This window comes from Dreissena polymorpha, chromosome 13, assembly GCF_020536995.1.
Source record: "Dreissena polymorpha isolate Duluth1 chromosome 13, UMN_Dpol_1.0, whole genome shotgun sequence".
NCBI classification, from domain to species: Eukaryota; Metazoa; Mollusca; class Bivalvia; order Myida; family Dreissenidae; genus Dreissena; species Dreissena polymorpha.
Genome location: NC_068367.1, coordinates 62,464,132 through 62,490,923, shown reverse-complemented (window position 1 = coordinate 62,490,923; position 26,792 = coordinate 62,464,132). Strand labels below are relative to the sequence as shown.

The following is a 26,792-nucleotide window of genomic DNA, read 5'->3' as shown; positions in this document are numbered from 1 at the left end:
ATCCTATAAATAACCACACCCTCACACTATTCCCCCCGACCCCCATTTTTTTTTGGAAACATGGTTTAAAAACAAAAATATTTATTTTTATCTTTTTTTTTTGAAAGACCGTCCAACTATCCCACCCAAGAATCCCCCCCCCCCCCCCAAAAAAAAATATATAATGTTTTTGCATTTTTATTTCTTATTTTTGGAAGATAATGTAATAAATGGCCACACCCCACACTATACACACCTCTGCAGTCCCACCCATCCATCTTTTTTATTGAAGTATTGAGATAGTTCCCTTCACCTTTAAAAAGAAAAATAGATGAGCGGTTTGCACCCGCAATGCGGTGCTCTTGTTTTTTAATATACAAGAACGTACAGTAACGCAAAAAACACTTTCATTTACTTACATATACACACAATTAAGTATGCACATACAATAAAAAACACGAGAAGCAATAAAGTAAATATATCTACCTGAAATAATTATGACACAACAATTTTTATCAACACATTCTAGTGATGAAAATATAATCAACTTTATGGTGAAAGCAATGTTACTTATTTTGTAAAAGTTTAATTCAATTAGTGTTTCTGGCTAATTAAGTAGCCGAATTGAAACTTAATACTTCGTTTAATTTATCGGCTAATTGTGAGGCAATATATTTTGATAGGCGTTAATTGTGTGGTTAAGTTTGATATCTTACAATAGGACCAAAATGTCCAGGTTATCATTGTATTGTAGCATCAAATATCCGGGTTGTCATCATAACAATTGGAACCAATGTACAGCTATCATATGCAAAATCGTGGGAGCAGTTGTCTAATGGTAGAACGCTGGCGTAGGGATCGAGAGATCCCGGGTTCGAATCCCGCCCCGACCACTGGAATATCCTTGAGCAAGAAATTTATCCCACATCTGCTCCTCTCCACCCAGGTGTATAAATGGGTAGCTGTGAGGGAAAAGCCAATGTGCCGTGGCTGCATACTGCGCCAAGATGTTAACGGACGACTTATGATTCAGTGATCAGGGAAAAACTGTAAAGCGCCTTTGAACGCACATCTCGAGTATGAAAAAGGGCGCTATATAAATGTGGTATAAAACAATCAATCAGAAGGGATTTATTTAGACCTAGTCAACATATGTTTAAATAGCATTGTCCGCTGACGTCATTGATATCATAAATCGTGGGATTGATTACAAAACGTATCTTATCTTAATTAAAATTTAATACATTATTCAATTTTATTTAGTTTAAAAAATTAAAGTCGAACTATTTGCAATCTATCATTCAATCAATCGATCAACAAACTAACCAATCACTTAATGAATAAATCTATCAATACCTAATTATTAAGGCAGGTACATACATCTAAATACACACCGAGTTATTTGCATATCGTCAATGCTTAATGAAACATTGAAGAAAATTTAAATAATGCTACAGATGTGTATGGTATGTAACCCTATATGTTTCCACATGTTCATAAAAGGTTTGTATCGGTTTTTATAAGTTTTATACAGAATTGTGATCCGAATATGTAACTCATTGGTTTGAATGGTGCTTCTCCTTGTTAAAATGGTTAAAACGCTGTTTCAAGCACGACGTTCTTTTCTTTTATAAATGTCGTATAAAGATCTAATTATTGAAGTAAAAAAAAACTTTAATAAAATGTTTAAATGGTGTTCTAGGCATTACCTGTATATTAGCATAATATGGTAACTATAGTTCAATCATATTCTTGTTGTTATGTTACTGTTTTCCGTTTGAAAATAAGTTCGATACATATAATTGGAAAATATCTGTATTTGACGTTTGAGGCTATTTTACAGGTTGCATCACGATGCATTGCAATGACAGGTACACGGTAAATATAACGCATATACTGTTCAATAGTATTTAGTTTGATTATTAGCATTTGTCATGTGTCTCGGTGTTTTATTTGATCACTTGCTTACTTGCTTGAAGCAAAGAATAGCGTGCAGCCATTAAGTATTTCTAACGGGACAACGGCTGGCATTTATTCAAATAGTTTGTTCTCAATTATATTTCTTTTATGTGTTTAATAAAAAAGTCAGTATTGCTATTACTGCAACTGTCCAAGTGACCCTTTGACAGATGTTATGGGCATGCGGTTACTTGACTTCAATAAAATGGCTGAACGATGATAATGTCTTCTTGTAAAGTGTTCATGGTTACACAATTCTTAAATTGATAATTCATAACTTTGATGATTTCTTGTTATAAATAAACCTATGTTTACCAGGGAATTCCTTTGAATGTCCATGCACATATGAAATCTATTTCAATTGTGTTCATATAATTATATGAAATCTTATATGGGGACGTTGTTCAATTGAATGAGATGTGCTTTGATATTCCTTTATTGTCTGGAGCTTGCTACATTGAATCACCCTTTGAAAAAAAGAGAAAAAAGAGAATATATTCGTGAGAAAGAAGCAATGCTCTATAAAGCTTAGTTTATATCAAATGGGGACTTTGGCAGCTTTGTCGTCGTCTGGTTATATGCAGTTCGGCCGATCGGCTTATGGTGAAGATTTATAATACTGACACTTATTATTTAAATCCTAAATATTTAGATTTTCCATTTATAGTTTTGGCCTGCATAGGACAGCAAATCAAACACAATATGTATGTGTAGTTAAGATTGCAACAACTACGGTTTTTGGTAGATTGAAAGGTCGATTATAACAATATGTTAAGCTTTATATGCTGCAGTGACGTCATGGTCAAACATATTAAAAAAGCAAACGGAAAACTTTGTATAACCGAACTTTTGCATACTCTAGTACCCTTTGTCATGCAAATGTTATTATTAGGTATGCGATTATCGTCTTATGTTTTAATTAATATTTGATTATTTTTGCTTAAAAACAAAAAGTTTATCCAAAGAGATTTTCAAAAACAGGTATGTTTATGCTAAGTAATCTTATTCTAAGCATTGTAAATGCATGTGTGCTGATTTTCGTTAAATTTTCTTTGATAGAAAAAACACACTCGTACCGTAGTAAATACAATTGCATTGTTTTCTTATTTAAAATCCAGCAGCAAAAGAGAACTTAAAACTATAATTATTCATATGTGCTTAGATAAAACATACCCTTTGCTTAATATGTGGTACAGAATGCACCGAACTATAGCCTCTCACTATTCAGATACAATTACTTTAAAATAAATGCACGGAGTCCCGTCAACATAAGTATGCTCAAAATGAGATTTCAATTGATACGGCTACACTTTCCGAAATAAAAATAACGGTCATTATTAACTAAAGCGTTAATTCTAACAAGCAAGTTTGCTCTCATACATACTTTTCACAGTCAACCGCTGTTATTTTGAAAAGCATGACTTAGAGCCTGTATTAAGTTGAACACCAGTTGTTTTTGCAGCGCATGCTTTGTAGAATCGTGATGATCTTAATGAAATACTATTTCTTTAATGATTTTATTTTCTTGATGTGTCCTCGGTAAAACATAATTAAAAGGAAATATGGAAGTGTTTCATCATGGACTGCAGACAGTTAATCAGAATATCAGTCACAAAAACGTGTTAAAATAATCCGTCATTTCCATAATCATTTACATTAATTTTACCTTTAAAAATAATTTTCCCCTGAACACACGTTATTGTTTCTGAATGTCCGCTAATATGATGAATGACTGCAGTAAGAAAGCGATATTGAGATCGACGATTATCCGTAGACGAGTAACAGTGCGTAGACGGGTAACAGTGCTTAGACGAGTAGCAGAAAAGATATCACGACCAAGTCTTGTCGTGCATATAATGCTTATTGCGTTGTCTGAAATATAAATCAAAATGATGTTTGTTGTTTGTTTGTACAACAAATACGTGCTTGAACCATACAGTGATAATACAAACTAATAAACCATGGGTCTTCGTTATGTATTAAATTACAATAAAGTGGTATATTCAACGCTTATTTCTTTGCATTATTTTGGTATGTTTTAATATGTTATTGACTATGAAATAGTAAAGAGAACATTGTGCATTTTACAACATATAAGTCATTTACATGATCTTTTTTAGATTTTGTCATGATGCTATATAGCGATGTATAACAATAACGAATTCAAATTTGACGTTTATCGTGGACAGTCGATGTAATGGATTGTTGTCTGGATTGGTTTTAAAGTCAATATGAGTGATAATGACCAGATAAGTAATAGAAACATGAAGATCCATATCGTTTTACTATTTTTATATATAAAACGGTATAAATGACTCTATGCAGACTGGAACCGGATATTTTGTTTTGCAAATAGTACGCATTATTATCCATTACTTTTAAAGCTTCCCGTTTACTTTTGTTTTCATAGTTTATTTTTCATTATTTTAATTTAAACTGTTATACTTGTTAAGTGTAAAAGAGAAACGCAATTTATATAATTACTGAAACTGACATTTCATTAAATTCCCACAGCGTTGCGAAATGGAGTGTTGCTGTAGGAAAGCCGCTGTCAGTCTGTCCGTCGGTATGTCACTAACATGTTATTGAACTATCAATATCTCATATACACGTTTTCATTAAATATAAAAAGGCACAGCGGCAAGGCAGAGAGGAAGTCGGTAAGTACGTAAGGGGGATTCCCAATAAGATTGTATAGTCATTGTGATGCAGAAAACACGTGAAGGTCAAATGTTCGTGTCTTCAATTTCTCTCCGATCCATACCAACTGTGTCATTGAAAAGATTACAATAAAGAATGAATATTTAGGACGTTCCGTGTGTTTTCGGCATGTCAATACATTTACTGCAGACTGCGATTAATTTTCTGTATATTAATAATTTTGGTTTGAAACTGAAAAATATTTGAAGACGCTGATGCTGCATTATTTTGTTGTTTTCCACAACAAATGTATTTGACTGATTTAAATGTCTGTTTTCCATAACATTACTTGTAAACACTCAACCAAACTACGCATTATTTGTGTGCATTTCACTTAATTATAATAATAATTCCTATTTCTGTATGACAACGTGATGATATTTACTGAAGTCATTAGACATGAAATACCTGGTAGTTCAGTCATCTAGTTTACTGAAAAACCATTGCAAGAATTTCAAACCCACCAATATAATAACTTGAAATAAATTCCGAGGTACGAAGTATTTTCTTAGTATGAATTGGTTTTATAATTTTGGTTTCACTCTCTGCGGAAGCCCTTAATGGTTGATAGTGATTTTCTACGTATCCTGTTGTTTCCTTTGATTAAGGTTGACCATCTTTTGACATTTTTTTGTTTTTATAAACGTTTTGTAAAGAAAATTGTAGTGTATGTTTGATACTCGTTCAAATATATACAAACTTTAGTAGGAATATAATTGCCTGCTAATATAATTCCGAAGTTCTTTATTTATGACCATGGACCTTTCGATAACAACAAGACTCATTCCGAATATATGAGCGTAAAACACAACTCACAATAATGAAAATTGTGGTTGCCGCCCTGGGTTGGCAAATGCAAAACATTATATTTTTGAATCCGTTTAGACTAAATGGTAAATATTTCTTTATTTGATTAAAATATTACCATATGGGCTTAATCAGAAAATCCTAATAATTGAATTGAATGTGTGAAAATGTGACGTATCTGTTCAACATTAGGACGAACGTTGAATTTGTAGTGACTTATAATCAGTTTTAGCTTACGTGTGCATACATGTAACAGCTACAATTAATAAAACGCTTAAAAGAAACATCAACAACAAAATAAATAAAACGTCAAACCTTTGCTTTTGAAGTTTAGTCGTTCATGCAATTTTCAATAATTGCGTAATAAAATATATTGACAATATTTATTCTACGAAGTCTACTTTACATGATGATTGTCGCTTAAAATATGATTTCATTAACTATTTTTGTTTTAAGTTGAAGATAATTTTGACTTAGTTTCTTAAGCTGTTAATAACCACCATACCATTTAGTTGTTCGATAGCAGTGTTTATACTACATCAATAAACTACATATTTTTTTGCTAATTTATCAATGTTGACGTTCCCTTTCGTTTCTGTGCCTTTTATTATAAACCAGTTATATTGTCTTCCAGATAAACCATCCCGTGTGTTTGCTCAGTCCATTTCATCAAATGCACTAAGACGAATCATACAAATACCCCCAATCGAATCTGTCCTTATGCACATAGAAGGTCATAGCATTTTGGAAAGATAGTAATTTGTTCTTGACAGGCATTACATAAACAGATGTCCTAATATTGAGTGTTCACGTTTAAGACGCTACCAAATTAAACACATACCCTTTCGAAAAGACCTCGAAGGTGTTTTGTCAGATTTATCTAGAAATTTGGAGTTCGAATGTGCGTAAGAATTGATGCATTGACGTTTTGGCTTCTATGTAAAGTGCGCGTCGTTAACAGGTCGAGGAACAATTCACAACAAACTATATTTTCGATCTGTTTGACAAAACTGCTTCTCTAAGCGACACTTTTATGAAAGTGTGGGTTTCAAAGCTCCGTCCTTTTTATTAAAACCGGAAACGAGGCGTACAAAAGAGTGTAACTGTTGTTTCTCTTTGTTTAAGTACTAAAGACGTTCGATTGTTACAAACATGATTGTGCATTCACTTGTTAAGCGCAAAAAATGTATCGCTATTCGTGAGTTGGTTGTTTTTTACGAGTATATGAATAGCTCATTCGTAATATTTCCAAACTATCAAATGAATAGCTCAATCGTTATGATTCCAAACTATCGACACTGGCGCCGTTGCAATTACGTCATTTATACGACGTCCGTTTGTGAAGATTAGGGCTGCAACGGGTACCCGAAATATCCGATGATCTCGGATCCAACTTCAGATTCGCGGGAACGGATCCACCCCTGGACATTTCGGTTCCGAATATTTATTTTCATAGTTGTATGTAACCAGGCGCTGTATTCACGAGTATTGTTTTTGTACAGTCTGGTTCTGTTTAAAAGATAAAATTTACGTATAATAGTCGATATTTATTGACGTGTGAAAGTCAAATAGTAGATCATTCGAGATCCTTCGGCTTTTATTGTCTTAGAGTGTCATTGGACATTCCGTAATGAGCGCAAAAAGCAAAACTAAGTCAAAATCATGGAGGATTTACACATTACAAATGCAATTCCTAATTGCAATACATAATTTTTAATCCTTATTGTCTTTCTGAGTTGTTTTAAAAACAACGGTAGTGGATCTAGTGTGGCTTGAATGTTATTCAGGTAAATTTTGCATAATTTCGCGACCGGTCAAATTGCGTTCTTGAATCATGTATTGTCTTGAAAGCATCTTTCGTCATATACTTAGTGTTTAAATGCTATCTTGTGATGCAAATAACCTAAATCCCCAGTGAGAGAATCTTCTCCGCAGCAGGAGACCTCGTCAGTGCTCATAGGGCTAGCCTGGACCCGGAAAATCGAAAATGTTGATGTGTTAATTTTTGTGAAAACAAAGATCAACTGCATGAACAGTGAAATGTTAACGAGCAAACTATTGAGTGAATAAGTGTTGAGGTCTCGTTTTATTCTGTTAACAATGCTAAACGAGAAATTTGTTATGTTTTTTTGTTAAATAATGTTTAATGTTTTTAGTCAAATAATACTTCTAAAAAACTGATTTCTTTAATTTAGACAGAATTGCTAATTTCCTCTTATCTGAGGGATCCGGATCCGAAAAAATATCCGAAGAAACCTTATTTGGATTCGGATTCGAATCCGAACATTTTTTTTGGATTCGTTGCAGCCCTAGTGAAGATACACTCGATCGCAATTTGTTTCATTTTCTTTTGTTAAGGATTGTATGTGATCACCATCATTTAAATTGCAAGTTTCAACAAAACACCCAGAGTCTTGTTTAGTTTAACTTTTAAAACACGTTTTCAAAATAATCAACTTGGAAATTACTGACACTAATTATTGGTTGTATACTTTCAGGATCAAGTTCAAATTTCCGAATTAAATCAAACGAATGCTGTTGCCGCAGAGAAGAAGAAATGCCTAGAATATCAGCCTGCTGTGTCTCGTTTAACGGGTAAATAAGACACCTTGTTTGTTTAAATTATATTTTGCCTGTTTTTTTCGATTTCCACACACCTATATTACCGCGTTGTTACTTTACAACCGAAAGATCAAGGGTTTGATGTTTGCTTTCTTTCTTTCAAAGCGTTAGAAACTGCATGAGCCTGTTTCGATAAACATGTTTTTTTTTCAGTCCTATGTATTTACGAAAACACTTGGTTATCTTTCGGTGATGAAATTGATGGCTCAGAAATTTCTAGATGTTTTGAACATCTGAAGTATATAACATGCTTATCTATATATTTTTTAATTATTATTATAAAAATTATGTTAACATTCTTAAATCAAGTTTTAAAACATGTGGATTTAACAAACATTTTGACATAAATCTTTCGAATTATCCAATCGATGTATACCATACATACACATACGCCCGCGTGCTCAGGCAAGTACAGTCACAATCTATGAACCTTCTACACGATATACCACTTAATGGTGTTCGTGAAGGAGCAATTGCGAATGAATGTGTTTGCACAAGGGTCTCGTTTTTTTTCTTATTGTCGCTTGCATATTTGTTATGCTTTTTGTCATCATTGGCTATCTATCATGTTTTATTGTTCTTGTCCGTTACATGTATGTTACGTCTTTGTAATCGATTGCTATCTGATTTTTTTTGTTCTTTTCCTTTACATTTATGTTATGTCTTTGTGATCGATATCTTTCTTGTTTTCTTGTTGTCTCTTATATGTGTGTTACATTTCTTTCGTCATCAGCTTTTGTGTGTGTTTTTGTCTCTTGAATTTATGTTTCTGTCATCCATAACACACATGTTTCATTCTTCTTGTCTTTTGCATTTATTTAATAGCTTTCTCATAGACACATATCACGTGTTCGCCTATTATCTATTACATTAGTGTACTCATTTTTGCCATCGGTAGCTGTCTCTTTTATTGTCTCTTAAATGTATGCATTTTTGACATCGATAGATTTCATGTTATTTTCTTGTTTCGAACATTTGTGTTATCGTTCTTGTTCACAAAAGCAATCATGATGCTTATTGTCATTAACATTTTTCAAATGGTTGTAAATTGTTGCCAAGTGTTTTCCTTTATATTACTTACCTCTTACTGATTTGTTCCCTTACATTTATGATAACTGTTTTGTCATCGATTGAAATCATTTCTTTATATTTCTGTTACCTTTATGTGGTGTTTTTTAGTCATCGATTGCCTTTGGTTTTGTAAAAGGTACTATTTGCTATATATTTATTGAATGGTTAGGATTATACAATATATGCTTTTATTAGACACGTTGTTTTGTAGACATATCCTAACATTTAAAACCAATCTTTTGGTGTTTGGTGTTTTTAAAAAAAAACACTGGATAATAACATGAATATCTCTTCTGATATAGTTTCTGGAGATTAATTGTTCTCTTTACTAATTACTACACAATTTTAATTTGTGTAATGTGGATGAATCGATGTTGTCATATTTCAGTATTAAGGGGCTGTTGGCTGTGGATCTATATCTGGAGTAATGTGGATTAACTTCACGATTTTTATAACACCTAATTTGATCTACATTTTAATAGTCAATAGTGTAATATAGTTTATATATGGGCAATATTTTCCTGCATAGTGAAAACGTAAAAACATATAACCTTATATATATTCTAGCAAACACAGACACGCTCCAGTTCGAGGGTAGGACAAGTTTGTTCTCGGTCGGGTTCAAGTTGTTTCACATTTGATCATGATAGTTGTGTTTATGATACAATGTGCCAGGAAGTAAGCTTTGTACATCTTTGAGGCACACGATACATATATTCTGTATTCCTATGTAACGAATTTTAAATATTATTGTTAGCAACTGTGTATGTACACCTGTTTATTTGATCGGGAACGGTTGATCTTTTTCAATACTTCTATAATGAAAGAATTTAAATGCATTCATTCTTAACATTTAAGTCTCAGTTCTGTTGAAAGATCCATCGAGCATACTGTTCTGAAATTGTGTCGAAATAATAATCTACAATATACTTTAATCCGACGAGAGAAAAAAAGTAAGTATTTTAACAATATAATACATTCATTAAAACTTTATTTACTTGAGAAAACATGCTAAAGATACAAAGTCCTGGCAGTGGTATCCAAGCCACACATAAACCATGATTTTTATTGACATTTACTATCTGATGTCCGCAATACTAAATTTGTTTTATCTGCGGTCCGCACTACTAAGTGTCTTGATCTTTAAAATACAATGACCAGTTACCTTACACCATTATTGTTTACCAACACATGTTTTGACAGTTAATATTGATAATATTGGCTGAACTATAGAAACATAACCAGATTGTGTTTTTTTTTAATACGCCCATCTGTTATTTAATGCAAGACCGATCATACATGTGTTTAAACGTTTACTTACCTAACGGGTATGCACATAATATATAACTGTTATTGAAACCACCACATCTATACTGACTAAATCGACTGGTACAGCTAGCTCATCGAGTAGTAAAAACAGTCGTAAACTAATTAATTAATTCTTTGACTTCTTATTGTGAGCTAGTGGTTTATACATGTTTTTGGCCGTTGAATGGCATTGCCCACTTGTAATTATGTGTTTCAATAAAAGTGCAGTATTCTTGATTATAGTGACCTTTATTGTACAGACTATAGGCTATACCTTAAACAAAGGTCTATCTGCATGTAATCTCTTGACATGCAATATACAAGTGTACTTTACCATACATATATTCCGCATATTTGATTTACGCAATATGTTCGTTTCATAAATACCTTAAGACTGTGGCTGTTTCATACCTTTTTAACAGTTTCGTGCTTTAAATAAATAAGTATGACTTGTTTGAAGTATTTGCATTGTGCACACGCAAATTCGCCAAATTCATTTTGGACATTACGTTTTCAAACACCATAACATTACATGAAAAAAGGATTCTCACAATACAACGTTGGTGATATACACTTCATTAAGTTAAATACAATTGTTTATTTCAAACAGCAGCTCAGTACCCGATTCGTTAACCAAGATTTGATTCATTCATAGGGTCGAGTTATTCGGATTACAAAGTGTAACCGTCCTTTACCTTTTGTCTATATCATGCACGTTCGTTTAGTGTAGCCTACTTATCAAATTGATCCCCGATCCTTTGGCGACATCCACTTTTCTACGCGAATTTATTAACAAGAGCAATGGCTGATGAATAGTTACACGAAACGCCAGTTTTGTTAGTTAAATATGTATTATAATGTTTTAATGTGATACCGTACGTAAACACATTTTATTTTCTATATTTGAACAATAGAAAAACATATGAGAAGAACAATACAAAAATATAAATGGAATTAAATGGCCAAATGGCGGAATATAATTTACACCAGACTAGCACTAGAGTAAATAAACCTCAGCTATAGACTATCACTATAAATGAGCCATGTCGAGGAGGCGACCGGAAGTACTGCCCTAAATTTAGCCCCAACACCAGATGCACTATTGATTTAGCTTCTCTTGTATGCAATAATCGCCAACAGACAATCCACACCATTCTATGCTATTTCGCAAATGTATGTAATTCCTATTTCAACGAATACGTTGCTGGTTCGGAAATAGATATTATACAAGCGCAAACGCTAAGGCCACTGCAACAGGCCAAATAAATTCTCGGTACGCCGTACCGTGCAACATTGTATACATCCGCAATCGCTAAGTGCAGAATAACATACATGCGCCATCTATAAGGCCAACGCAACCGGCCAAATAAATCCTCGGTACGCTGTACCGTAGGTTTTCAAGCCAAAAAAGCTATTCCAGGTACGCCTAAGCACACCGTGACATCGAGCGAGTACTAGAACACTCATACTATCCCGAAAATAGTTTTGAAAGCATTTCTGCCATCCTCACACATACGAAAACTACGTGATAGGACTGGTGACAACAAAATGCTATTTTCCTCCCCCGGACGTATGTACTTCATTATATAGTTACCTATTTATACTTTTAATGTTTCCGATCACCTCAAAGACATATCATTTCCGCCTAAATAACATATTTGAATGAAGTATGAAACAAATAAAATGAGTTAGTAATGACATATAAGCTGTTGTACAGATAGTCATAGATCTAAACAATTTACTGCCGTGATAAAAACAATATCTCCCACAATTTTGCAGCAACAAAATTACCTAATAATACGCTTTCATTTAATTTCAAGAAGACACATGTCACATAAATTCTACATGGCGCGTTTTGTAGCCGAAACACTCCAACACACTGGGTGACACTGTGTTTCCCATAATGGCTTCACACAACTAAGCTAAAACCATAACTCGTTTTGCATTGGACAAGACTTGCGATCAGTTAAGTGGCATCATACATCTACGAATATTACATATTCGTAATATATCACAAGCAAGTATAATCGTATGATAACATGACAATACAGCTTTGATATATAAAGTTATTACACAATACAACTATGATTTGTATACATCAATTCTATTATTTTTCCTTAAATGTTGTTTTCACGGCCAGATTGAAAACCAGAGATAAAACTTCATCCGAAATCATCAGATGCTCAATGTTAAAAAAACTCTGGAAACTGTACCAGAAAATAACCAATATTAACATGCTACTGTTAACATTGTGTAACTCATACATAACGGGTCATTTTAACAAAGTTATAAATGCGGTTCGAGTTTTAAAAGTAAAAGGTTTTTTATCGAGGTATAGCGTAAAGCTGACCAAACAATGAAAACCCCGTGCACAGTACCCCTATGTTCGCCTGAGAGACATCTGACAACCATACGCATGAACGAACCGCACATATACCTGTTGTGTGCATTGTGTTATTTTTAGACCTGCGTTCTGTGCTATACTCCATACCGCACAGAACTAAAAATTCCATTGACTGATGTTGCGTCTCAGCGACAACCTGGATATTGACCTAGTTCTGGACAATAGCTATGTATCCATGCAATGGCCGCTTTCTACGGTTTGAGGCCCGACGATTAAACCGACGTCTTACCGACGAGTCGTGTACAATTGGTGAATGTAACCAGAAAATTTTCCGTTGTCGCCCGCAACAGATTAACAGGCCTTTTAAAAATACACATTCATATCGTTGCAAGAAGGCACACGTCACAGCACTTTTACACGGTACGTAAGTAGCAGAACCACTCAAACACATTAGTTGACACTTTGTTTCCGGTAATCTCCATTCACTGATGTTGCGTCTCAGCAATATACTGGATATGGACTTAGTTCTTGACGATTGCGATGTATCCAGACCATTGCGCTGCCGCTATCCACGGTTTGAGGTCCCGACGATTTAACCAACGAGTCGTGTATAGTTGGTGAATGTAACCCGAACGTTTTCCGTGGTCTCCCGCAACAGATCAACAGCCATTCTGTAATAAATAACTCGGCAGTGCATTTGAACATACAAAAAGGTTTAATATAATTACTAACAATCTCTTTGAGCGGGTAGGAGGGGTTTCTCATTCAAAGCTATTTCTAAAAAGGCACGAGATACGTGAAACTCGAGCTTATCTGCCGAATTAGTGACGTCAGACAGCCACTACTGAAATCGATATCACGCATGGTTTACTGTCGTCTGCTTGTATCTAATGCTTTATACGAGATTTAAACCTTTATCTATCGGAGACATGTATTCGCTACTTCACATGAAATAAATTAATTTTTAAAGAAACTAATTGTTATTATATTGATTGATACTCATTTCCAGAATAATATCACTCTTTGAAATATTTAAATACATCACACGTAATCAAGTTCGCGTAAAATATGTTTTTAATTTGTGAAATAAGGGAAAACCTCGGAATTTAATGAACACTTTTTGTTTTTGCCCTTCCCGAAAATAATTTTGCGTTCGAAGTTCCATAAGATAACCACATCAACGTTTAAATCGCCAAATAATTTTTAAAATATCTGATTATTTCCGTCCAACAAAACAAAGAAGGAAATAAAATGCACTCAAAATAATGTGTTTTTTTCATGTATAAACTATTTGTTTCATGCATACAATATCGCGCACGCGTATCTTATTTTGCCAAATTTCTTTTCTTCATGCGATGTTTCTAAGAGCATAAATTATGTGGTTGTTAAACTATAACTGTTAGTGCATGTTTTTTCGTACGTATTTTGGTATGACCTAATTCCATGCAAACACAATTTATTATCAAATAAGAAACGTTTTACTGTATATTATATTTTATACATTATACTATTTAAGCTCGAACTAAGCTTTGAGATAAAGAAGCATCAACATGTTTTCAAAAAGTTTTCATATGTTCATAATATTTTTTCTATAATGTGGTTTTCTCGATAACGATGTGTTCTTTTGTGAGAAGGAACTTGTATACATGTTACATTAATCATCCTCTAAATTAATCATTCATGTTAAATTAATCATTTTCTAAATTAATCATTTATGCGTAATTAATCATTCTCTAAATTAATCATTCATGTTAAATTAATCATTCCCTAAATTAATCATTCATGTTAAATTAATCATACTCTAAATTAATCATTCATGTAAAATAAATCATTCTCTAAATTAATCATTCATGTTAAATTAATCATCCTCTTGCCTCCTACATGAAGCTCCATGTGCAAAACTATGCAAACTTGATCGAAAAAGAAACGCATACGTTGATGAAATCATATCTGTTAAGTGTTTGTGTCTTATTGAATAATGACCATATAACTGCCGCTGATAGTGGCAACGGAAAACAAGATTGACTAAACAATCTGTAGAGCATTTTATCTTTAACCTTGCATTTAAACAAACATTTATTAAAAAATGGCCAGTGCCTTGTACAATGGAAATACATTTTATACGACAACCTTTTGGATCGTGTCAATGTAACGACGCTGCAGCGTGTCAAAAGACTTAAAACTATTTGTGCACCGGTAAAACAATATCGCGACATTGTATTATATGTAAGAGAAATATACGCATTTTATGTCAGGCATTGTGATAGAAAAACACATTTGCGAACTCATGTCATTCAACGTCTAATTCTCATCTAAATATCTATTGACCGATAAGTGATCGATACATATTAGAGACGGTTGAAATTTGGAAACTTAATTTCGAGGGTTCCCATTATTATTCAACGAGTTTTGTTTGATTTCTTCATACAAAAGCGTCAATGAAATATGAATTAACGATGTCAATGTCGTTTATACTCGGACAGTATGTATCTAGAACTATTAGTAGGAAGCGTTGAACTGATACCATTTCCAACGCCGAAACGTGATATCAAATAGTGATAGTGGAAGCTTCAATATGTAGAATTACCAACATATATGTAAATAACAATAATGTATTTCAGAAATGAACTTATTTTGAGCAACACTTTCCACCATACAACTTGGCAAAGGGCATGTCATCAAACAAATATCAAAATGGTTGTTATCGACTTTATAGGTAATAACATCGGGTATTTTGTAACCTGCTAGGCGTTACCAAAATTCCAGTTATAAATGTCTAGTATGTGTAAAAAAAAACAAGTGAAAACACTGTCGTGTTTATTTTTTCATCAATTTAATCAGAAAAGTTAATTTTTCAAGTGCTATTTATAACTTACACAACCATTACAAGTAGCAACATTGGGCATGTCGGTACCCTATATTCAGTATGTATAAACACCAACTTTTCCATTATAGAACATTCATTTGTTTCAGAAAAGCACCACGCTGATTAAGTTGTGTTTGAATTTTCATTACAATCAATATTATATGTAATATGAGCAATGTTTTATGTTATTAATATCATCTTTCCATGTAATTACATGGGGGATTGCAGTACCCACGCTTAGCGAAACCCAAGTTATAAATCGCTATATACTGTTAAATACAAGTAAAAACAATGTAATGGTAATATTTCCATTGATAACATCGGTGAATACTTTTGTGGAAATATTAAATTTTACCAATAAAATCATTTCAAGAAGTATTTATGAGGATTTCGGTGCACGTGCATGCCTATGATGGCGTGTTTAACTTAATGTTAAAGATGGCTAATAGTATTTATCAACTAATTGGTTTTCCATTTTCGTAACCAATAAACGATAAATAAACCTATCGCCAGTATAACAGAGGATAAAGCACTGAAAAATGATACCAAAATCATTCGGAATATAAAATAATCTAGAAGTAAAGACAACACTTTCGGTAGCTTTTCGAGGTTTCCCAAGCCCTTGTCCACGTGATTAAGTGGATTGACCAAGTGTCATCCAGGCGAGATGCTATTTTATACAATAAACTGCTGTGGATGTTTTCGGCCATATTCAATATCATTATGTAATTTTAAACTTGAAGCATTTTTGTCTACCAGCCTACTCTACTTTGTTAGGAGAGTATTAAATTGTATATTGTTTTTTTTAATCGAATGTTAACTGTTATATTGATTTTTTTTTCAAATATTTAATTAGAAGCACTTTGATTAACTTATTGTTAATAATTTTAAGCGATAGGTATACATATACATGTTTTTTATCTGATTATCTCTATATGCAAACTCATGATTTGGCAACTAATTTAGAAAATTAATAATAAATTTAACAGTAATTAATAAAATCAGAAGTCCTTCTTTATAAATTAGTTTCAAATATCGGATGACAGTGTAATTAAATTTAAGAATGTCATAATTATATAGAAAATATTATATCAGAACAACAAAATGCTTTGATTCAAAAAAGACCTTTGATGAGTTTGCAATTCCCTGAATCTAATACGTTCATTTACTTAATAACCCCTAGAAATAATAGTCTGCCTTTGATGCTGCTGAACTTACTAGAGGGTAATGACATGATCATAGTAATAAACATATGTGTAATGAAAGATAAATACAGCGGCCATGACACTGCTCCAAAATAGGACAGACAATGACACATAATAAACATAGAAGTAAGCATGCGTCATTAATTAAAACAATAATTTATTATGATAAAACAGTACACATAATTCATGCATTACAACAATACAATTCAAGCTTAAATACAAAGGGTTGCTACACTGGCAAAACAATCAAGCAAAACGTTATTTTATAATGATTATAATGCTTCTTAATATCATACATATAACATATCGTTAATGTTGTGTTTGCTTCATATATTTTCAATTTGCATAGTTTATGTCGCATATTATATTAGTGATTAAGTACTCTCAAATTTAAGTATATTACATTCATGGTATGTATATTGCAATGTATTAATGTAAATTATATGAGGAAAGGCTAATGTTGACGTAAACAATTTTTGGTATCTCTTGGTTGGTCCGAAATACATATCTGCACTAGCTGTAAGTTGACAATCATATGCATAAGCCGATTGCATTTAGCAATTCGCCTCCATCTATGACCATGCGATAACATGTCATCATTATCAAATTTATAATTTGAATAAACAAATAAGCTTGCTTTCTAACAATACCATGCCCTGACATACTGGTAATGCCAGTGATTGTGCGCATCCAATTTGCTCATTTAAAAGCATGTGATAAAAGTCTGGCACTCGTTGTCATTTCATACCATATTTTATTAAACTCGTCCAGGAAATTCGTTAGTAAGCTCGCCAAAGGCTCGCTTACTAACAAAATTCCTGAACTCGTTTAATAAAATATGGTATGATATGACAACTCGTGCCAGATCCTATATGTATGCTATATATGGGACGAGTAAACAATGTCGACACGTCTATGGTCAACATGGCTTAACATGACATGAATGAATCTAGCATTATTCTACACAATCCCGTCACAAAGAAATTCACTTGAAAGCGATACGTATCGATTTTGATTGAATTTGAATTTGCTTAAGATATTATGTAAAGTCATTAATTTCCGTTGGCACGACATTGCATCTATTGATAAAATCTGGCTCTTTCGACTGAGCTTGATATTGTTTTACTTGTTCATAATGTCTGATATATGACTGTATACTTGAACTTTCGTTGTACATTTAGTTTTGTAGTTGAAAGGTCTCACGAAAATCCACTGAAAATTAGGTTTCGATTGAACGTTTTGGTATCACAGTTTTCCTCAAAACAGAAATGGGTGAATGGATATAAATGGATATTAGAGCAATTTGATTTAACCTGATTTTGCTGTATAGACTTTGACATTTGTTTTAACAACACATCGGTTGCTTTTCTTTATTTGCATCTATACATTTATATTTTATGATTGAAAAAAGTCCACATATATACATTTATCGTATTTAATTCGGTGCGATGTATCGTGATAATCAATTATTGGGTGTAATGAGTTACAAATATTAAAATCAGAAAAACTAGCATATACATCGTCTATATTATAAAACAGTTTGCGAAGTCAAATTGTTTTTGCAAAAATGAGCTATTTTAAATTATTAAGTTAGTTTATTTGTTAAATATACCCATTTCAGATATTGTTTCATATCCATACATAATTAACAACATGCAATCACAATTTAAACCGACACAGCGTGGTTCTCGAAGCTACATTAAACGGAAAACTATAAAGACTGGTAATTCCATATATTAATTATATATTAAAAATATTTTTTCTAATAACCTTTATGCGTGTTTTTTATGACTGCTTAAAGTTGGAAGCATTCAGAACAGATGATACTTTGTTTAATAAAGTAAATATCAACTGTCGGCTTTTGTTTCAATCGCAACATTATTGTTGCAATAAAAGAGATTATATTTGTTTAATCAAGAAAATGTCAAGCTTCTGAAGCATAGTCAGGCAGAAACCGAAACAGGGTGGTTCACGAACTAAATTAAACGGAAAGCTATACAGACTGGTAATTTCACATATTAATATGTTCAAGATGTATTTCTAATAACCTGTATGCATTTTTTTATTTATTCGTGCTTAAATGTTGGAAGCATTCAGAACATTATACAGAATACTTTAAAAAAGTAAATGTCACATTCCGGCTTTTGTTTCAACCGCAACATTATTATTGCAATAAAATAGATTACATTTTAAATCAAAGAAATGTCAAGTGGGATGAATCGTCTGACTGAGTTTCATGAAAATCAGACTATAAATGTGGCCTCTAGAGTGTTAACAAGATTTTACTAAAGCCTTATATAGCCATATAAGGAAAAATGCCCCGCCCCTTGGCGGCCATGTTATTCATGCAAACGTAACAATTTTCGAACTCATCTAAGATATCAATAAGACAAATCTTCTGACCATATTTTATCAATAGATTACATTTTAAATCAAGATAATGCCAAGCTCCTTAAGTATAGTCAGGATGAAATCTTGTGTTACCATCCGCTAGTCCTTACGCCGATGAAACACCATCGAACAATACTGTAACGTCACAAAATACACTACGTTACTAAATGTATGTCTAAGCGCACTTCTCGAATGTGCATACACTAGGATATTGTCCATGAAATAATTAAATTGTCCCATATGCAGTGTTATCGATAATTGTTCCCAAAAGGGAAGGCTAAAACACGAAACTTTCCCAAATACTGAAAACGCCCAGTAATTCGATAAAGCGTATAATTCGAAACAAATAACTATTTATTCAATATACTCATTAAAATTTCCCGGCGTGGTTGCCTAGATCTGGCAAATAGTGCTGATTCATCATATTGCATCCATAGGCAAACATGTGGACGCAACGAAGTGAAACATTGAATGAATACAAAGACAACTGTTTTAAAGAAGCTAATGCAAATGACAACATCTTTCTCAACTGCAAATCACCTAAAATAATGTTTACTCCTTCACGAATACAGATAATAGACCAACAAAAACTGCTTTGCGTGTTAAATGATGTTTACCTGTTTGTCATTTGAGATAAATTACCTATGTTATAATGGAGGGAATTTTATTACAACTGCATTTCTGTCACATTTAATATCGTTTTCAATATCCTTTTCTGTTGTGTCATTATTATCATTAAATTAATAAGTTGGTGCTTTTTTATTACGATGTTTAAAGTGGATACATAAGTACAAGTACTTACTTTTGTCAGTGCGATTGTCGTCAAAAATTATAATACTCATTCCTAGACGGAAATACGTAAGGTTTTGTATCTGTGATTTACCTTATTTTGTTTGATAACTTTAAAAAAATATTACATCAAACATTGTATCTGTATAATGATGGCACATTTCATAATACCATTATACTAATTTGAAACTAAATTTCCATTCTAAGAACAAAATGGCATGACATAATATCGCAGAAGGCGACCGAGTTTCCTTCGAAATTTCCTGACTCTAGATACGGTATCAACACAACGATAGATATCTGCATTTAAATCAGATGATCATTTTTCTAAGGACACAACTAGCGATCCTAACTCTAGGATCGAAACCGTTGTATCATGGACCGACTATAACCTTGTGTGTGTTAGAAATGTAATAGCCTAATTCTTTCCACATGTGATTTATATTAAAGTCTATTCTTAGTATCGGAATTAGAAATCGCTCAATAATTGCTTACTTAAATTATCGATGTGAGGCAGTTTGACCAACAAAATGAATAGGTTTTGATTGTCGATTAATATAATTGGGAAAAAATATATTCAAAGATATGCGTTAATTAACAATTTCACATACTTAACATAATTATCAATATTCGCGCCGCGGTTTTCCGCAAAATCACATTGCTTATGTTTCCCTTTTTTTAATTGAGTGAATGTTTTACACGGGTGATAAGCGGAAAGCAGCTCCTTAATACCGATTTAAACAACGAGTGATTGTTATTGACAGTTTCAAAATTGTAACTCCAAGTTCACGCTTTTGTGTCTGTCATTTACGTGTGAATTTGATGCTTAATTTATTGTGGATGTTGCGTCGTTGTTTGTTTCCTTTATACCTTTTACAGATAGCATGTAAATCTTGCAATTTATCAAATTTTGCAGGCCTGTACTGTAACCAAACATTTGATACCATCGCCTGTTGGCCTATTACTCCAGCCGGGACAACTCAATATCTACCTTGTCCGAACTATATACAAGGGTTTTACACAAGAGGTAAGAACATAATATACAAATATGTAATATTGTTTCCAGTGATAGACAAATGATAAATATATTACATGTTCGAAATGATAATACACAAGTGGCTGATTACACAATCCAAAGATTTGAAGAAATCCCATACATGCATAACGAATACGAAATAGATCATGTTAAAGAATAAATAATTCACCTTAGGGTAATACTATTTATTATGGCCATTATTTTTACAGAAAGATATACTAACATACCATATTCAAAATTTATGTAAACGGTGATGCGCAAAAACAATTTACGGTGTTACCATTCTTGTTTTATCGTAAGGTATATACAATAGTCGTGATCACCAAACAACATTCTTGCAAAACCTAATCCTAAAACGTGTTTCTGTGTTAAATTGTTACTTTTCGTGATTTATAGAATAAAAGCTCAAACGATCGTTGTGCAATATCTCAGACTTATGCCGTCTTTTTTGCAGGAAATGCCACACGACAGTGCATGCCTGAAGGGAGATGGTTCTTTAACCCTGATACAAACAACACGTGGACTGATTATAGACAGTGCTTTAAACCCATACCTACCCAACAAACGATTTCTCCCTTATATACGGTAGTACATCTATTCCAATAGTACACATGATGTTTGTGATATTGTGCTAGTTTAAAAGAACAATGCAATAAACGGCCATTAAATTATTTCAAGAGTCAAATATAGTGACTTATTTTAATGCACATTACACGAATATTACTCAGTGCACGACATGAGTATATTGGCGTTTCACAAAGCGAGACGTCTTATTTACTAGTTTCATCTTAACGCCAGTTTCCTGGCTGGCCATGCCCCTTTCTGATTTCCGAGTGCAAAATATTTATAATTTAAACACGAAAGAGTCATGCATTGCAAAGGTTGCTTTACTTAAAAAATCGAAATGAATTATTTGATTGTATCAAATAAACTGATAAGTTACAAACACACTTCTAACATTTGGTTTTTGCAAGATTTGTAAGCGTAGAGTCAGTTATTGCATTAAAACATACGTGCATACGTATGTTCCTTCTGTTATAACGTTTAGTACATGCATTAATAAATGAAATATTTATCTTTGCTTAAGCAAATACGTCAGTCACTGGCAGGCGAACATAATTTAAGTTAAATTTAAAAAACACATTCGAAATATTATTTGTATATTTTGTAAATGCAAAATGGTACGTAGCACGTGAATTGAAAAATGTGCCTGTAATTATGACAATAGTCAAGTAAATTTGACAATGTTGGGATAATAATGATAATGAAGAATTGTACTTACAGGTGTTGTGCAGTGTATATATCGAAAGATAACCTTGTTAAATGATTGCATAAATAGTTCAAGAAACGTATTGTAGTACGACTTATATGATATTAAAGAGAACTTGCTCTACATTTTATACATGTATTAAGAAAATGTAACAACTTTGTTAATGGGTTATTCATAGGCCGTTTTACATTAACATATATGGGTATAATCAGACCTTGGCTAATAAAAAATAATAAAGACATGACATATCTTACGATTACTTCCGGGCTAAGTGTTTGTTTAAGCTAGCTATCATACCGGTTTAATACGGTGATCCGGCATAAATTAGTTTAATGTTACACGTTGTGTTTACGTTTTACTGTCATGAATTGTATAAGTATTTGTTCACTTGTCTTAAAAAAAAGATTACTGGAGGTTCATACAAATTCAGCTCCTGAAAATGACTCTGGGTACTTTTTTTTGCTAATATTCAATAATAACAAGGCTAAAATATACACAATTCTCCTTAATATCATTCACGCTTAAATTAAAATTTTCAGAGTTTCTAAATTTCATTTTGAAATATATTGTGATAAATCCGTTTCAAGAGTTGGTTTGTCTTCGACATTATTTGAATGTTTATTTTTTTGGATTGACGTATTCATTGCTAAGACTCTCAATCCTATGAATATATGGTTTAATTTTGGATGTTATCGTTACATTTCATGAATCAGCTTTGCACATCCTGGGTTACGAAATACTCATGCGTATTTGAAAACCTGTAATATTTGTAATTTGTCTATATTATAGCACTTAGATATGTTATAAAAAAACATTTTAAGCAGCTACCGGATCATGATTTTAATGACTTTTCTCGTAAATACTGACCAAACACGTTTGATTTGGTTTATAACGTGGCTATAGAGATTATCAAATGGACAGACGAGAAGAAAATAATAACGCTCACAGATTTGGCGTGCACGTTTGATAGTATAAGGAGTATATGTATTTTTTTCAGGTTCACATAACCCACATTCGTGTGATGTCTACCACAGGGTATGGGATTTCTTTCTGCTCCCTCTTACTTGCCGTATTCATCATGCTTTATTTCAAGTAGGTATTGGTTTGATTGCAGTAACAAACATCACAAATAATATCCATTGATATTTCTGAAAGGACATTTCTTAAATGTAATTCTTAATGAAACATCTGAACTAATGAGTACAGTTTAAGTATGACATATGCTTTCGCATAGGCGCCAACTAGTACATTAGCTTTACAGTCAGTAATATCAACAACATATAACTTGTACACCTAAATACTTTAATTCAGATACATTACCAGGACAAAAACAATAGTATCATAATGTAGTAGACTTTTTTATTTAAGCACTAGGTCTGATCATTTAAGAATTACATTATTTATCACAACACTTAACACAAACAACAATACAGCTTGTCACACCGAATAGGAACAGTCAATGCGATGCATTGGGGATTCAACCGGATCAAAAACTCACATCAGTTATGTGAAAATGACAAACGTGTTTTTTCTTTACTTACAGACGTCTTCATTGTCCTCGCAATACGGTTCATTTGAATATGTTCTTCTCGTTCATTCTGCGGGCGATACTGACTTTTCTAAAGGACATTCTTTGGGTTCAAGGACTTGGGTTCCCTTTTGACCTTGAGACCACGGCGAATAATGAGATTGTCTTCAGAGAAGACCGAGTGGTATGTACCTTGTCTAATAAATGGTGTGTGTTTTCTATTTCGGTTATAGTAATTTGTGTCGTCCGTAAGCGTTCGATTGTTCATTGATATACATGTAGCAAGCTTAGCAGTTCTTAGTTGCGAGCAGTATTAATATATATTGAACTTGCATGCAATAGTAACTTTAAAAAGCCCTACTTGAAACTGAAATAGATTGAACGGTCGCAGACATAATTCATGGAAATATTCATACGCGGTATGCAAATAGGCTTATGGATAGGTTTAGTTGATTTTAACTACTATTATGTGTTGATTCATGAGTAACTACAATTTAGATTAGATCCAGTCTGTGCACTGGTCGTTTAAAAAGAACATTTCCTATTTTACTTTAGTATATAATGTTTGAGGCGTTTGGTTATCTTAGTGACGCATTACCAGGAAATCGGCAATGACATTTTACAGGAAAATACAACTTCTTTAAATGTGTATATCATGTAATTAAATGCATAAGCATGCTATAAAGTATACATTTCTTCGAATCGTAACTAAACACAATTTAATATTTGAGATTTTATGCTGTCGTTTTATATTTTCAAAATAGTGTTCCTCATAATCACAATCAACAATATATTGAAACAAAACCTATTTATGCGAAAAACGTAGTCAGATTAGTTTTACAAAATAATAGGGCTGTAAATTTAACCAAATGTTTATTTCGACATAATGTGACATGAAACTGTCAATTAGCTTAGATCATATTTCTCACAAAGCTCTTACCGTTTAAAGAATAATACAATTATATTACTTACTTGACTTGTATGTAATCGTTAAAAAATCTGTCTAGGAAATAACGTGAATTATTATTAGCCATACATTTAACCGAATATTTATTTCGACAAATTGTGACATGATGTAAATGTATTTTTAATGTTTATTGCTCGCATCGTTCGTACAATGGTATAAAATAATATAATCATATTGCTCATTTTACTTCCATGTAGTCAAAAAACGCTCCGTCTAGGAAACTACATGAATCACTACAAGCTTGAAATTTTACCAACTATTTATTTCGACAAATTGTGACGTGATAATGTCAATGTATTTTTAAAGTGTGTTGCTCACCGCGTTCTAACAATTTCACAAAATAATACAAATTATATTGCTTATTTCACAACTTGGTAAACATAACAAGTTTCCGTTTAACAAAATACGTGCTGCATTTTGTATTTTTCTTTTCATTACAGGTTTGTTCCTTAACATAAGCATGACCACCCATCTCAATTAAGAGGACATAAGCATGACCACCTATCTTAATTAAGAGATTCAAAATAACAATCAAACACGCGAATGTTTCCTTACAATACTTTGCCTCCATGGTGTTTACGACAAAAAATTACAAATGCCACAGGAAAAAGTGCCGTATGGCATAATGGGAAGCATGACGTATATACCTGTTAACTCTGTATTGCTATTTACTGACAAAAAGGGTTGACGTAATATGCAATGGTTGTGCACGCGCCATTTGTGATCACAACAGCTTAATGAATACGTTGTTTCAGATATTCAGATCCATGAAGTGTTTCGAGAAATGCTCCGTTAAAAAAACTAAAAGTGTTAAATAAATAGTAGATTCTTGATTAATGTTATATTTACAGAAACATTTCTCCATACTGAACTTTTTTTAACGTTACATAGTTTCGGAATATTTACCGAATACTCAAATAATACAATTAATTAGTTTTTAATTGTTGAAAAACATTAACTATTATTAGAAATAAAATGAACAGCGAAAGTTGACAATACTGTAGCAGTTTTAGTATGGTATGAGCTCTTCTTTAAATAGCCGATGTATCAACGTTTGTTACACTATACTTCACCATTCAGATAACCACTGCTTGTGTCGGAAAAGTCAGGCAATAGCAATTGTCCGTCACGGAAGAAAGTATATGTTTTTACTATTGCAACACGTAAAAACGTCATCAAACATGTATGTTTTTGCCACATGTGACAACATTTATCGGCTTTAAACCATACATTTTCCGACAAATATGAGTTATAGGCCTAGGTTACTTAATATATTTTTTTCAAACAGGGTTCAGTAATGATGTGATGTGATTTTGTGGATAACCTGTCAAAATCATTATGAGAGCCACTTTGCTTTAAAGCATATGATCATGTTGCAATTGACACATTGTCCGATACAAATACCTGAATTATTTTAGTTCATGTGAGCAACAGTACACTATCGCTTCATAGACAAAGAGTTAAGGTGAAATAACACAATTTTACATACCGTCCATGTGTGTTTTGATTGGTTACCTTTCTTATGGAAGGAGACGTGAGGCTTGAATAAATAGCTCACATCCCAGAAAAGTTGATATGTACATTTAATAAATGGTCGCGAAATACCTGTGCGTGTCGAAATCACGTATGTTTTGTATTACTTTGAATTATTAATACATGAAAATAATTATGTCTGTATATATGTTTAGTTCATATATATCTTTACTGTATCAACCAGGTTTTATAAATGTTTTGTGGATAATTACAGACAATGTTGACTTTGTAAATTTTAAATATTTAATTATTAAGAAATTAAGACATCGCAACAGTGCCATGAAGCAGTTTGAAAAACTTTGGATATCGTGATTTGTTAATCACAATTTTGTAGACCGTGAACAAAAGTACTTGTATGTACATGTAATATTACACCGATAGACAACAAATCAAATATGAATCACACATCGCATCAAA

General features: G+C 32.6%; 1 protein-coding gene across 1 annotated transcript in view; it reads left to right on the top strand.

Annotated features, from left to right (window-relative positions):
* Positions 1-26,792, top strand: part of LOC127856602 (secretin receptor-like) — a 66,178-nt gene that overhangs the window by 24,419 nt on the left and 14,967 nt on the right. The window contains exons 2-6 of the mRNA XM_052392912.1: positions 7,944-8,040; positions 20,958-21,068; positions 21,532-21,662; positions 23,345-23,439; positions 23,891-24,059. Coding sequence (XP_052248872.1) covers positions 7,944-8,040; positions 20,958-21,068; positions 21,532-21,662; positions 23,345-23,439; positions 23,891-24,059 — 603 coding nt within the window. The remainder of the gene's footprint in view (positions 1-7,943; positions 8,041-20,957; positions 21,069-21,531; positions 21,663-23,344; positions 23,440-23,890; positions 24,060-26,792) is intronic.